The 13987-nt window shown below is 32.0% G+C and overlaps 1 protein-coding gene across 4 annotated transcripts in view; it reads right to left on the bottom strand.

Annotated features, from left to right (window-relative positions):
- The window catches only part of LOC113518854 (homeobox protein abdominal-A homolog), a 59683-nt gene extending 53499 nt beyond the window's left edge, over nucleotides 1-6184 (bottom strand). For 2 of the 4 annotated variants that reach the window (XM_026903870.3, XM_026903872.3), the window contains exon 1: nucleotides 5371-6184. In XM_026903870.3, the coding sequence (XP_026759671.1) occupies nucleotides 5371-5971 (601 nt within the window). In that variant the 5' untranslated portion in view covers nucleotides 5972-6184. The remainder of the gene's footprint in view (nucleotides 1-5370) is intronic. The other 2 variants (XM_026903871.3, XM_026903869.3) reach the window with 2 other exon arrangements.
- Nucleotides 6185-13987: the final 7803 nt, after the last annotated feature.

Below are 13987 nucleotides of genomic sequence, written 5' to 3'. Positions count from 1 at the left end.
AAATACCTGATGTCAAAAATATATGAATGGGTAATGTGTCCAATTGAGATTGTATTTAATTATACGTTATTACCTCTTTTACAATGTTTGTCTTAAATATTGTTTTTTTTTTATATTTTATTTATATTTTAAAAACAACCACACATTTTAGTATAATTATTATCCTATTCACTTTATTTTAAAATACAAATCAAATTTATTCTTATTAAAAAAACAAACTTAATTACTTAATTTAAACATTAACAAAAAATATTAGAGTTGACCACGGTATTAATATTATTGTTCAATGTGACATTCATTAAAATGTAGGTATTCGTTCATTTTTTTTTTTATTTTAGCTACAGGACATTATTTGTTATGAATGTTATTAAATCATATTTTATTTGAATATGATATATAATAAATATGATGAGATAATAAATATGAATAAAATAAATATAATAGATTAAAGGTTACCAAAGGCTTGACCTAATTACCTATTTTGGATGTTATATGTACATACATATGGGTAAATAATGTGTCTTTCTATGTCTCATGGTGTTGATGGTTCGATATAAGTTAATAAGAATATTATTTTTATATTAAAAATAATTTTATAATAATTTAATGTTTTTACAAGATCACTAACGACTGCTAATGTGAATGATAAAGATCGCACTGACTTTGAAATATATGAGTACAATCACAATATTAATATTGTTGGTTGCCTTATGTCGTTTGTAGTTTAATCTGAAATGAATCTATGATTTTTTTATATATTTTAATTTATTATGGAAAATTTTAGTATGTTGATACAAGATTACTACCGCTAGTGCTGGTGATGAGAGAGCGCACTGACTTCAAAGTATAGAATAAGGAAAATAGTTAAGTCTTTTGGATGTCGTAAATCGTTTGTACGGGTAGTACAATCTAAAATAATTATTTTAAATTAGGTTACTTTTAAAAAAGTGGGGCGTATTACGGAATGTTACTTTAGGTTATTATAGAATTATTTGGTATTACGGTTAGTGTGTGTGAAGAGGGCCCGACTGAGTTCAAAGTTAAAACGGAAGTATTCACATGTTTTGTCTCATGTCGATACTAATTTAGACTAAAACTAGTCGATTTTTTTATTTTAAAATAATTATGGAACAATTTTATATATTTCAATAAGGTTAATACCGCTAGTATGGGTGGTGGGGGAGCGGACTTACTTCAAAATGTAAAACGGCAATTTTTAAGTGGTTTGATTGTTTTATGTCGTTTGTAGTTTAATCTGCAATATTTTTTTAATTTAAAATTATTATGGATAAATTTAGTACGCTTATACAAGGTCAGTACTAACGGTATAAATGGTGAGAGGACTAAACTGATTTCAGAATATACAACGGTAATATTTATGTCAATTCTGACATGAAAATTAATTTACAAGATGCCAGTCATGGTCAGCCAGCACTAAGCTGCCTCGAAATAAGTCAATGACAGTCTTGACAAAGGACTTGATTTAATTTGATTTGAGTGTCTCTACGTATACTATCATACAGTAAATTATTTATCAAACAATGTTTATTAAAACATTTACAGTATAAAAACTTGAGGTCATCAAAGAACATTCTAACAAAAATTGGAAAAGAAAGCAGTACGATATACCTATACTAGTAATGAACATAAATATATTTATATATTATGTAAATATAATTATATAATACGAAAATTGTAACAAAAACAAAGATATGAAAGTTGTCATATTAAAAAAAAAAACAGCAACAGAAATAATAGTTTAAAAAAATATAAGTAGGGCGCAAGTTCATCACATCATAACTATGTACCTACTTATCAAGACATCAATTAGTTACTTATTATAAGCATTTACCAAAATTCTGTAAATAAACAAATTGTAAAGAGTCCCTATCTACACCATAAGGATAAATAGCAGTTCTTAATTTATTCTTATGCCTGCGAAAGAAATTGGTTAATATAACGAAGGTTCTAAAATATTTATTTTAAGTATTTAGATATTACCTAAGTACCTACTTACCTACATACAGGTTTTAAGTGACTAAGGTGAAGTATTGCCTATTTTGACGACGTGTAAGTATTAGTAACCTACCCTTTTTATGGTGCAAACCCATCCAAGGCTTTCCCACCTAAACGTATGGATATTATTTAAGTCTAAACTATTTTAAAGGTGACAGAAAGTTCAATTTCATATCATTGAATGCTGAATAAGACCCCAATCTTCTCCCTCAAAGATGACTATGCATCACTTCATCGTGATGATTTGTTCATGCTAATACCATTTATGTTATTGATAGTGATTGTGGGTAGTTGAGAACTGATCATTATTACAGGTCAAAATAAGAGAATATTCGGTGGTAGACAGTGACTTAAAAATTGACTATAACATTTTAAGATAAAAAATAATACTATATTAAATGTTTATGTGCGATTGATATATAACCGAAGATATATGATCAATAAAATTGTGAATAAAAAATAATTGTGCCATTGTATGCTAAGTATACAGGTAGTTTAGCACTGTAATGACCCTCCTTATTTGGGTACTAAGTGGACCTCACAGAAGTCTGTCAAATTATTCAGAAAAGCATCATTTGAATTGGACCTGAATTTATTATCCTAGATTAAAGCCTAATTTACATTGTTAAACTAGTTTCATGTAGCATATAGCAAACTAGTTGTGTTATGTAAATTAAATTTATCTCAGGAAAACACAGATAATAATCAGAATAGTGATAAAAATAACCGCTTTCGTTAATATTTTTATAAACGAAATTTTCATACCAAATTTCATTCAATATGATAATGGACTGAACAAAAGATTCATAAAAATTACCATTAAAAATGAATCAGTACATAAAGTACCCCAGGTACTAAGTAATGATATAACCTAACCGTGTACCAAATTTCATTCATATATCATCAGTTTCTGCGTAAAAGAGTAACAAACATCTATTCGTCCATTGTTATAAACTTTCTCATATTTATTATATTAATAGGGTTATTATTAAGGAGAATATAATTAAGTTTAGTATATTCTCAAAGTGTGCGAAAGTACATTTTGTTATTAAAAATCTAACTTAACTAGGTGTAGTACATATGTACTCACTTCAATACTGTCTACATATTAGAACTAGGGCGGATCGGTTGATACCTATATATTTAATGCTAAGTATCTAAATAATATAATTATGGTCAATATTATGTGTAAAAGACCATTCGTTTTACAAGTATTAAGCACATAATTTTTATCTCAATTGGCTACAGTTTCTCAGATTTAATTAAAAAATATATAAATTTAAATAAAGACACTATCCTGAAAGCACTAAATTAATTTTAATACTTACCTATTATATATTTATTAATTACCTACCAATTATTGATAAATAATAAAATGCGAACCTATTTAGCCATATAATCTATTTATCCAAAAAAAATATATCCACGCTGTAACCATTTATTTAATTTATTGTAATTACATACCTATAAAAAGCCTTCCATTAAACAATTATTTACGATTTTTATTATTTATTATTATTTTTTATTTAATGTAATTATATAATTAAATAGATATTTCATTTACTCATTTATTTATATGAACCCATAATATTTATGAAGTGTAATAAAAAATAGGTTCATTAAGTAAGTACTATGCCTACTATTATGTTTGTTTATAGTAAGTACTGGATATTTTTTGTATTCTATTTATAGACTAATTTTTTTTATAATAGATAATTATATAATAATAATGCAGTTATTGGCTATAAATATCTATTTATATTACCGACCTAAATTCTATTAATAAATTCAATTAATAAATTTACTATAAAGGCCAGTTAATTAACATCAGGTAATATCAACCCAATTACTATTACCTAATACTTACAAAAGCACTTTATAATTTCTATTCGTAAATAAATAATATTCGTAATAGTAATATATTTTATAGGGTATCTTTTATCATATTGTCTATACATTACCTAAAACCCTTATCGAGTATACCTTATTTATTAAATACTTATTCGTATCAAAATAATTACGCATTTTTGATTAATTTTTATAGAAAAAAATCTGTTTTCATCTTTAGAAGCAATACATTTTGTATCCAAAATTTTGAAGTTTGTATTCAGTTATAGAAGAAGCAACAGGAACCTATTTTACCCGCCCAAAGGCAACAGCCGACGGCGGCTCAGGCGGCGGGCGAGAGGAATATAGGTACCTAGGTGGTCGCGGGGGCATAGTCTTTATTACCCATTCGTTGTTTTATAGCGCTTTTATATGGGAACTGAAACGCTGCAAATTATTATATAAATCCCTAGCCCACTCTACGAATCTCCATATCCAACTTCTAGGCAAATATCAATTTTTACTCAAATAAAAATTATTAAATATTAAAATTAGCACCAAATGTTGAGATAATAGAAGGTAAATAACAAGATTCAGTGTCAATAAAATAATAATGGCGCGTTTTATAGCATTTATATTACTCTTGTTGAAATATATCGTATTAGCAAAGTGATAGACAGGCATTAAGCAGCTTTTAATCAGCAATAAATAAGTAGAAGCCTAATTCTGATTGGACAACCACACATTCGGTAATTGGACGTTTCGTTAGATAATTTTTACGAGGCCAAATTACGACTGCATTAAATACATATAAATAGCAATAATGAGCCTATTCTTTACTTTAATATAAACAAATAAGCTTGAAAATGAGATGATATGAAAAAATTTAAGATGATGCTATATATAGTTTTACAATATGATATAAAAAACTTAGATGTACACAAACATAAACACGTATAAGTTATTAAGTACTTATTTTGTGAAACACGGGTAATTATTGCACCTTGTAGGTATCTATTTTGGAGGTAAGGAAATTAGAATTACGATTCCGGTGCAATAAAATGGCTATTTACCTTCCTGCATAGGTATTACTTTTAATTGGTGAAAATGGAATGATTCCCCTGCCTGTGCTCGATAGCACAGCGAATTCATTCTCAAATATCATCTTTCACTGGTGACCTATCAGTGTATAGATCGCTATACACTGATAGGTCACCAGTGAAAGATGATATTTGAGGATAAATTCAGGTCAGTTGGCCCACCATGACGTGTTCGACAAGAAATAACCACGGTGGTTTCCAAGGAGAACCACTGTGTAGGATACATAGAGTATCTAAAAGAGTGGATAGAATGTCTAAAATAGGTATCTACATGCATTTCTAACTTCTATTTAATTTTGTGATAAGGTAAATTAGGCAGATAGATCCAATTGAAAATTTTAATAAATATTTTTATACCTATTTTTTTCAGATATCAATGGGAACATTTGCAATAACACAAGCATGCAAGAAGGAGTAAAACATTTACCAGTGATGGACATCCAGGGGTACCGCGGGATATCGGGCAGAGGCTGGGCAGAGGGTTGCGCACAAGCTGCTCCCATTGCGTCCACCGTAGCTGCGGATGCTGCCGATGCTGCTGACGCAGCCGCCTGGTGGTAGAATTGAGCCGCCGCGGCCATACTTGCCGACGCCGCTGAAACTGCCGCTCCACCATTGTGCTGTCCCAAAGCGTAGTTCACCATAGGATCACCTCCGACTGCGGCGGGATAGCGGCAACTCTTGTCATCCGCAGCTGACAACCCTCCGGTCGCCGAGAATGGCACCGAGCCTCCGAACTGTTGATGGTGCGACACGTAAGGATACATCCTCGCCGGCGCCCCCGGCGACGCCGACGATGAGGATGATGAGCGTTGAGGGCTACCGGCACCCGGCGAGCCTGCTCCCAATGCCGCTGCCCCCAGCCCGCCAGACAGCGAGGACGACAGCGACGTCGACAGCGACGACGACAGCGAAGAAGACAGCGACGCCTCTATAGGCGACGCCCCAGCACCCGCGAACAAATTCTGGTGATGGAATTGCTGGTGGTACTTCGGGAGCATGCTATCGATGATAAACTTGGAACTCATCGCTCGGCGGCGACGCGGCGCGCGACGATCGCCTCGCGGGAGATGCGTTTATCGCCGGCGATTCGGATCGATTCTCGCGCGTGCACCTCTACTATGGCCGCGGATCGTTTATGACCCGCGTATGAGGCTCTACGACTCCGAATTCCCCGTCGTGGCGAGCGTACCGCTGCCGCGCGCCGCTTGCGAGACGGCGAAACGCGGCACGTGGGTGCGAAAGAGATGCGACCACCATGAGGGGCGACACGCCGGAACCCTCTCCGTCTCATTAATTCCTACCTGCGTAGCTTACATTAGAAAGAGATAAAAGCTATTCGCTAACGATCATTCTGACGGCCATTGTTCGTAATGGCGCTGAGCCCCGCACTACCCCGCGCCAACCTCGTCTACGCCAATAGTAATCCGGTGCAGAACATTCACCGCCAATCACAAACCATTCCGGCACTTCTAGCTGTCAAACTGAATGGTTTTACGCGAAATTGCAACATTAAATGTACAATAATTTTCATGTCCGGATCTTGCTTCCTAATTTCCTAATTCAATATTTTATAACATAATTTCTGATAAACACTGCTTAGTATTATTATAATTAAAACTAATTTTAAAAAGATACATAATTAAAATTTGGACAATATAAAAGGGCTAAAAATAATATGTTGTTTATCGTACTATTTTCATATAAATGTGTTCGTATTTGCATAATTATTACCAAAAATATTAATAAGTAATAATATTAATACTTTTGTTACATTGTCTCTTAATAGGAAAATTTATATGGCTTAAATATTATCATACAATTGTATTATTATCTACATAATAATGTAGTTTCATAAGAAACATTCAAAACTATAATAATGGACTTATTTATAATAAGGTATTAACTATATTGATAAAGAAAATGTTATTAATGTTTCTATACCAAAAATTAATATTAAATTAATTAAACCAATTATACAAATTTGTATTAACAAGCTTTAAAAATATAAAGCAATAATATCTATTATAATAAAATCAGAACAAAAATCAATTTAAAATTGTGCTGAATTGTTTTAAGCGAGCCACGTGGTCGGACGAGTATCACTCTTCTCTTTTCCGTAGCTGTTTCTATCTTCGTCGCACGTTTCATTCATCTTCACAAGTCGTAACCGCATTGAGCACGTGTGCAATAACAATCTTTACGACTATTAAAATAAAACAGTTTATTGACTGAAAATTTTATTTATTTACAACACTTTTGATTGTTACATGTGTTTAGTGCATGGTTTTTATAGGCTTAAGTTGCCTTTTCAGCTTTATCAGGTCGGTGGTACGACGGTGTGGCAGTAGAACATTGCATAAGTATAGGTTTTATGTTGTTATTGCGATGTTTTTGTCGTAAACGTATGGAATGCATGATACGGACAGTTAGGGTCATTTCTTTTACGATATGGCCAATTTTTTATTGTTTTCTAATTGTTTTTCGATCATAAATACAAAGGTTAATGGAATTTGAATGTTATTAATTAAGTGAAGGCAAAGCTTTTATGCATAGTACTCAATTGTAATAAACCCTTCTTTATTTATTTTTATGTTTAGGCAGGTTGATAATTCTGAAATAAGAACTGGATAAAGTAGTAAATACGTATATTTAATGACAAATGGATATTTATTTAAAAGCTGCCTTGGTACTAGATAGGTGCCTTTACCCTATCAATTAATTTTCTGTAAAATTGTAATACTAATTATTACTAGACTCATAAAAATGTCAATTCAAAAATTCTTATTGTTTACTAGAATAAAAAAATATTTTTATATATATATATTTTTTTTGAAATAGTTTATATTATAATAGAGAAAAATGGCTGATTAGTGATAAGAGCATAGTTTAATTTCCAAATGAGAGAAGATATAAGTAATTTACTTGGTTACATGCAACGGTCTACAATAAAGTGATACTAGAAGATACTAGTAGAACCGAACCGACTGAAAAATTCCTTTAGTAGACATTACATGAAAAGTATTAATTGTTTAAATTATAAGAATTAAAAATATATATTTAATATCCACACAGATCAAATGTCATGTAGGCATTGAATAAAAAATATATTTTTCTATTTATTTATTTATATATTGCAAAAAAATATTATAAACATAGAGATACACAATATACCTATAGATATTGATATATCGTTAAGAAGAATGCAAAGAGGAGAGAAAAAAGCTGCAAGTTACTATGACAGTTAACAAAAGAACCCATTATCTTCCCACGGATGGGCAAGCACGGTTCCCTCTGATAAAGGAGGAATATTAACCTTCTATGAACCATGCTATATATCTATGCTAGTTGGGTTGGAGGCTTTTTATAGAATGATAATTGTTAAAGGTAAAACACCGCAGTGGAAGCGTTTTATAAGGAAAAGATTCTGTCTGTCAAGGAGGACTAACCTGGCATCGGCTTCGTGAGTTTTTCTGCTGTAGGTGATCGGCAGTTCTTCCTCAAATCCTATATTCAAATCTTGCGAAATGACCCCGTTGACCCGTACCATTGAGACTCCTTCTTGATAGAGCCCAGCAATCAACGCCACCAAATGCGAAGGCACTCCCATTTCCCCTAGAACCACACACAGACAATCCCAGCGGGATTGCGTGTGGGTAGTTCTACGGTACAGATCTATCTATTTATTACCCTAATATAACTGCACCGGGGGGAAGGGATTATTAGTAATGGACAAGTTCGTCCCTATTGGTATCAATACCTATACTCTACTAGGTCGATCTTCAAGCGGTTCCTCCTGGAAACCATCGTGACTAATTTATCGTTGAATCCATCATGATGGGCTAACTAAGCTACCTTTTCATCTTCACCAATCATCCCTCACTGGCGCCCCGCCAGTGTATACCGATAGAACAGGCGGGGTCATTATACCATTAGCTATCATCCATTAAAAAAGTAACTGTACCTACTAATGGCTGACTCAAAGATTTCTTTCCCCATTCATTTTGACAACTGGTGATACAACACATATTGTTGTTAAAAGCACTGGTCAATTAGAGTTTATTGGATACATTATATTTTGTTAGTAATTAGATACAACATAAATATTGCTATTACGACTAGTATAGATATTTAATATCATCTAAATTACATAAAGTCCTTATTTTTTATTATAAGGCTATTGTTTTCGATATGTAATGATAAATGAATAATCTTATGTACAGCTAGATGACAGTAAAGACAGTTAACTTTTCTGCTACAAAAGCAATCGAATTATCTTACTCTATCAATACAAGGTATTAAATTTTCTTCTAACAACGTTTTATCTACTGCCCTATAATTAAAAATAGAAGAACGCCTTCATAGCAAAGAAACGCCGCCAAGCCATCACGCCCTGTTTTATGGGGGATCGATGTACAATGCCGGTGTAATGCAGGCCACAAAGTCTCAGGTGGGCGGAGCGAGTGTCCATCGTAAAAGTCCATGAGTCCAGAGAAAATTTACAACTATCGCGAGCGAGATTTAACGAGCAGTTTATAGATCGGACGCTTTAAAATTCGATATAAACTTGGTTTGTCTCAATGAAACATACATTGATGTGACAAATATCGTGCTATTAATCAGGGCGGTTGCGTAATTTTTATAGATATCAAACTATATGATCGCTATTCGGGTCACCCACGCAATTTTTATGACGTAATGCGTAACAGATGTAATTGTTTTTATCTTTATATCCTATAATAATTTTATAAATGTAAAAGTTTCTAAAGATGGATGTTTATTACTCAATCACGCGTAAAAGGCTGAACTGATTTGAATGATATTTAATACACGGATGAAACATGTCATAAATTAACCATAAGTTAAGTACTTTAACTTTAAATCATGCATCTATATTCATAGAAAACAGCTAGTATGAAATAATATTTGATTCAATTGATTACCTTTAGAAACGATTACTTTTATTGATTCCTTAAAGAATCAATTACATTCTGTTGTACAAAAATGTATTGTACAATTTCTAATAAGATTTTGTAGATATTATGGTATATAGTAAGTATGTTTATATATGTACATATCACAAAATTGATAAATAAGCATTCATATGTTCTGATGGTAAGTGGTAATCGTTGTCTATGGACACCAAGTTTTAATCTTCTGGAAAAATCCGGAAGATAGTGCACTCCTTAAGTGACATTTTAAATTGTACTCTATATGATTATTAAGATTCTAACATCTGTGTATAAAAGCAAAGTCCATGTTAATGATGAACAGTGTAACGATATATAGTCGTACATGATACCTAAAATTTTTCCCGTAGTAAAGTTTAGTACTATAGTTGTTGTCAACAAAGGTGCTTAATTTTTATCCTTCTTATGTTCCTGTTGATAAGCAGCTGTAGTTGTGTGGGTGTATTTGAATACGACTATGACATTTTAAACACACACGGAGACACGAAGGCGTAACATCTTAGTTCTTAGGAATGGCAAAACAAGGATGTTATAATGTGTATTCTTTGTGATATTCATGACGGTGTTCATGTCTATGAGCAACAGTTGTTATTTTTCATCGTGGCCCGACAGCTTGTTTGAGACAAAATCTGTTCTTAAACTTATGACATGATACAGTTTATTCGTTTGTTGACAATTTTATCATTACATTGAGTAAAATCTAAAAAAAAAAAATTATATTACCCGAGGAATATTTTGTACAAAAGTCGTTTGCTTGGCTACCTCTGCCTTATTCGTGTTTCTACCGTGAAGCAGTTGTATGTGTATTTGCATGACTGTGTTTCGATTTGAAGGGTGAGATATTGCAGTGAATTTAAATGGTACAGAGGAATAACATCTTAGTCCTCAGAAATGATAATACATGGGGGATATCATGGGCTTTTGCCATGTTACTGCTCATGTCATTTTGTCCATGGTACTGCTCATGTCTATAAGCGACGGTTACCACTTTCCATCAAGTGGGCTATCAGCTTGTTTGCCATTCTAAGTTGCATAAAAATAACGAAAAAATGAGATACTTGGTGACAACAGTAGTCGATGAGGGGATGGAATTTTTATTAATGTGACTAGAGGCTTCATTGCTAACAATATACCTTATCAAGCCGACCTCCACATGGTTCCCCCTAGAAACCATCATAATTAATTCACTATATATTACTATATAGTATATAATTTACTATATATATACAAAATTATTATAATATACTATATATATACAAAATTATTATAATATACTATATATATACAATATATAATTCACTCATGGTTAACTAACCTGCATTCATCCTCGCCTATCATCCCACACTGGTGCCCCGCCAGTGTATACCGTTAGCGCAGTCGGGGTTATTATTCCCTTGTTATCCATTAAAAAAAAAAACAGTAGTCGATGTGTAGTTGTATCTTGTAGCACGAGTAACACTCTTTGTTTGGCGTGAAGTATTGTTTTGACCCTATTGAGCACTCTGAGTTTTCTTTATATTACCAGTTTAACTTCCCTTCGACGTACAACTCGACGAGACTGTACCTTACTAGGATAATGATATACATAATAACCATGATTCATGAGAATTCTTTTGAAAGTAATAAGTAATGTGTTCTGGAATCGCAGAGAAAAAGAACAAATGAAATTTTCTAAATGGCGAATACGCAAGCTTTCATTGAATTAAGAGATTGAAATTAGACTAAGTTTAGTTGATCGTATCAATAGTTCACAAAAACCCTAATCTAATGATATATCTTTCTACTAGTAATATTTCTAATAGGTGTAATTTGTTTATATGAGTTGTCTTATTAATGTATAGTTATATTACAATTAATATATTTTGCAAGTGTCTGAACTAGCACGAGTATTCCCGAACTCTTATTGGATTCCTTTATAAGAGTCTCATTCGAATAAGATACAGTCGAATTATTAGAGTTCATAAGAACTTACTCCTGAGTTGGTTAGATTTGGTCATGTGATCTATGGGATCGACATTATCAATCACTGTTACTAACATTTGTTTTATAGTTTTCATCATCAGACTATGATTTTAAAAGTAATGATAAAAACTCTTTCTGGGTATGGATCAGTACATTATATTTTTAAATACATATAATAAATAACCGACCAAAAACTTTCATTTGACTTATTCAAATTATAAAAAAGAAGAAAAATAAAGTTATAAATGTACTGGTAGGAAAATACTTCATGTTCATGTAAGACTTTAATTACTGATCGTGATTAGAGATATATGTTGACTATCCTTCTTATTTCTATAAACTAAAACCTTCTACAAATATATTTTAACACACTGCTTTATTATTTTCTTACAAACTGGGAATTTAACTCAAAAGAAAGCGACAAAACAGTTCAATAGCTAAATTATATTTATGAGAGGTATGACGTTTTTATAAATAATACCCTCTTATTTATAAAAACTGTTATGTTGAACGTAATATTATTTTTAAATTTGGAATATTTTTATGCGCACTAAAAATTAATAGACCAAAGAGTTTGTGTGCGTTATATTTAAGTGTATCTAATGGTTAATAAAAGAGTGTTAATAGAACAATATACTTACATTATATTAATTCAATTCATAGTAGGTACAAGATCTGAATGAAAATCAAATATTTATATCATCCCGTGATGGTAAGTTATATGCTGTAGGTATACCATGCTGTTATCCTTGCCCAAGCTTCCCCAAACCTGTAATAAGCTGTCATTGACACTCACCCAGAGCACTGCATCGTCACCTGTAAAAAAGAAAAAATGTCAGGTAACATTTTGATAGTCTTTGTCAATATGTAATTAATTATTACTGAGATAATGATTTGAGGAACATATGCTATATTCTTACATATTACGCACTAGCTTTTATCTGCGACTTCAATCCTGTAACTGGGATAAGTTCACTGACTGGGATATAAGCCTATGTAATTCTTCATTTCGTAACTATATTAGACATATATATCTCATAACACAAACTAACGTGTATACCAAATTTCACAGTGATTGGTTAAGCCATCAAAGGGTTAAAAAGTAACAAACAAACAAACTTGTATTGACAATTATAATGTCCTTAGTAGATGGTAAAATAAATTTGTTTGTTTGTTACATCTTGACTCTTTAATGGCTCAAATAATCGCCGTATAATTTGATATACATAGTACCTACTAATTGAAATGAAAAAGGTCAGGAAGACAATAAATCTCGGTCACGCAGATAAAGTCGCGGGTGAAGAATAGTAATAATATAAATTGTGAAAGTTCGTAAAGATCTTTAAAATTTTATTACTTAATCACGCTCAAACGGCTTAATCGATTTGAATGAAATTTGATACACGTAGACCATATCGTGGTTTAATTAGAATACTTTTTATTTTTACTCAGGCAGGGAAAGCCGTGGGTTACATTTAGTAGGTAGGTATATATAGGTACTCACGTAAGTAAGTTAAGTAGCAATATTTATTTAGCAATTCCAGGCGTATCGTATACAAAAGGGAGGTAAGTAGGAAATTTTAATTTCACGTCTAGAAGGCGGGCGGGACGCGGAAATTTGTGTGGCATAATAAGTGAGATTGTTGCGAAATTTGCTACAAGAAAAAGAAAGAGGGCTCCGACATACTATTGGTAAGAATAGTGTGGATAAGACCCTATTCAATTTTTGCTCTATTTAGACAGGTACATCTTCAGCATATTTTATTCATACACTTATTTACATATAGTTTAGCTTTATAAATACAACAAATGGAAGGACTTGCGAAATTATAGAAACAAACAAAAACAATCTATCTCATGTATTGTAGGCGATTTACAGATCTTGGCACTTTGGACTTATATGAGAAAAGTCCACGCGGTGAAGAATATTGAAAATGTCACCTTTACGAAATTGTGCTCATGAAATGAAATATATCCTAAATCCATGACACAGATACGTTGTTAATTTTCTAATTTAAAACATACCAGTGTCAATAAACAAAAAAAAAAATTATTGACGAAAAGCACAAGTTATAAGTATTATGTTAAATATTATTTAAATAATATTAAAAT

The sequence above is a fragment of the Galleria mellonella genome, unplaced genomic scaffold, assembly GCF_026898425.1.
Source record: "Galleria mellonella isolate WM207_F2 unplaced genomic scaffold, CSIRO_AGI_GalMel_v1 utg159, whole genome shotgun sequence".
Lineage (NCBI taxonomy): Eukaryota > Metazoa > Arthropoda > Insecta > Lepidoptera > Pyralidae > Galleria > Galleria mellonella.
The sequence above is the reverse complement of the archived record's forward strand: the minus strand, read 5'-3'. Positions and strand labels throughout refer to the sequence as shown.